This window comes from Charadrius vociferus, unplaced genomic scaffold (assembly GCF_000708025.1).
Source record: "Charadrius vociferus isolate BGI_N301 unplaced genomic scaffold, ASM70802v2 scaffold2695, whole genome shotgun sequence".
Lineage (NCBI taxonomy): Eukaryota > Metazoa > Chordata > Aves > Charadriiformes > Charadriidae > Charadrius > Charadrius vociferus.
The window spans coordinates 780-1,274 of NW_009648637.1; the positions used below are offsets into that span (position 1 = coordinate 780).

A 495-nucleotide genomic window follows, 5' to 3' on the forward strand; every position below is an offset into this window, starting at 1 on the left:
CCCACTATCCCCTGCTGGCCCCCAGCACCGCTCAGGGGGAGAGGGGCCCCAGGTAGGCAGGCGGAGGGACCGTCACCCCCTGTCACTCCCCAAGGCCGTTCCATAGAGGGGGGGGGAGGGAGGCTGCCACCCCCCAGCACCTTCTCTCTGTCCCTTCCCCACCCCCTGCTGCCCCCCAGCACTGTCCTGCAGGGAGGGAGGCCCCAAGTAGGCACGTGGAGGGACCCCTGCAGCCCCCCAAGACCATCCCCAGAAGGAGGGAGGGTGCCAGCCCCAAGGGACGGGGCTTTTCCCTCCCTGTGCCCCCTAGGACAGCAGAGCCATTACCAAAGAGGGGGTTTATTGCCGGGGGGGTGGGTGTGTTGGGGGGGGATCTGGCTCAGGGGCAGGCGGAAGGGGGCTGGAAGGTGTGGAAGCGTTCGTGCGGCCGCTCGTGGGTGAGGAGCCGCAACCGCAGCGTGTCCACTGCCTGCTCTAGGCCCGGCTCCGGCGACA

The 495-nt window shown here is 69.5% G+C and overlaps 1 protein-coding gene across 1 annotated transcript in view; it reads right to left on the bottom strand.

The window, feature by feature from the left end:
- Positions 1-379: 379 nt before the first annotated feature.
- NCAPH2 (non-SMC condensin II complex, subunit H2) overlaps positions 380-495 on the bottom strand; it is a 16,582-nt gene continuing 16,466 nt past the window's right edge. The window contains exon 18 of the mRNA XM_009886311.1: positions 380-484. Within this exon, the coding sequence (XP_009884613.1) occupies positions 380-484 (105 nt within the window). The remainder of the gene's footprint in view (positions 485-495) is intronic.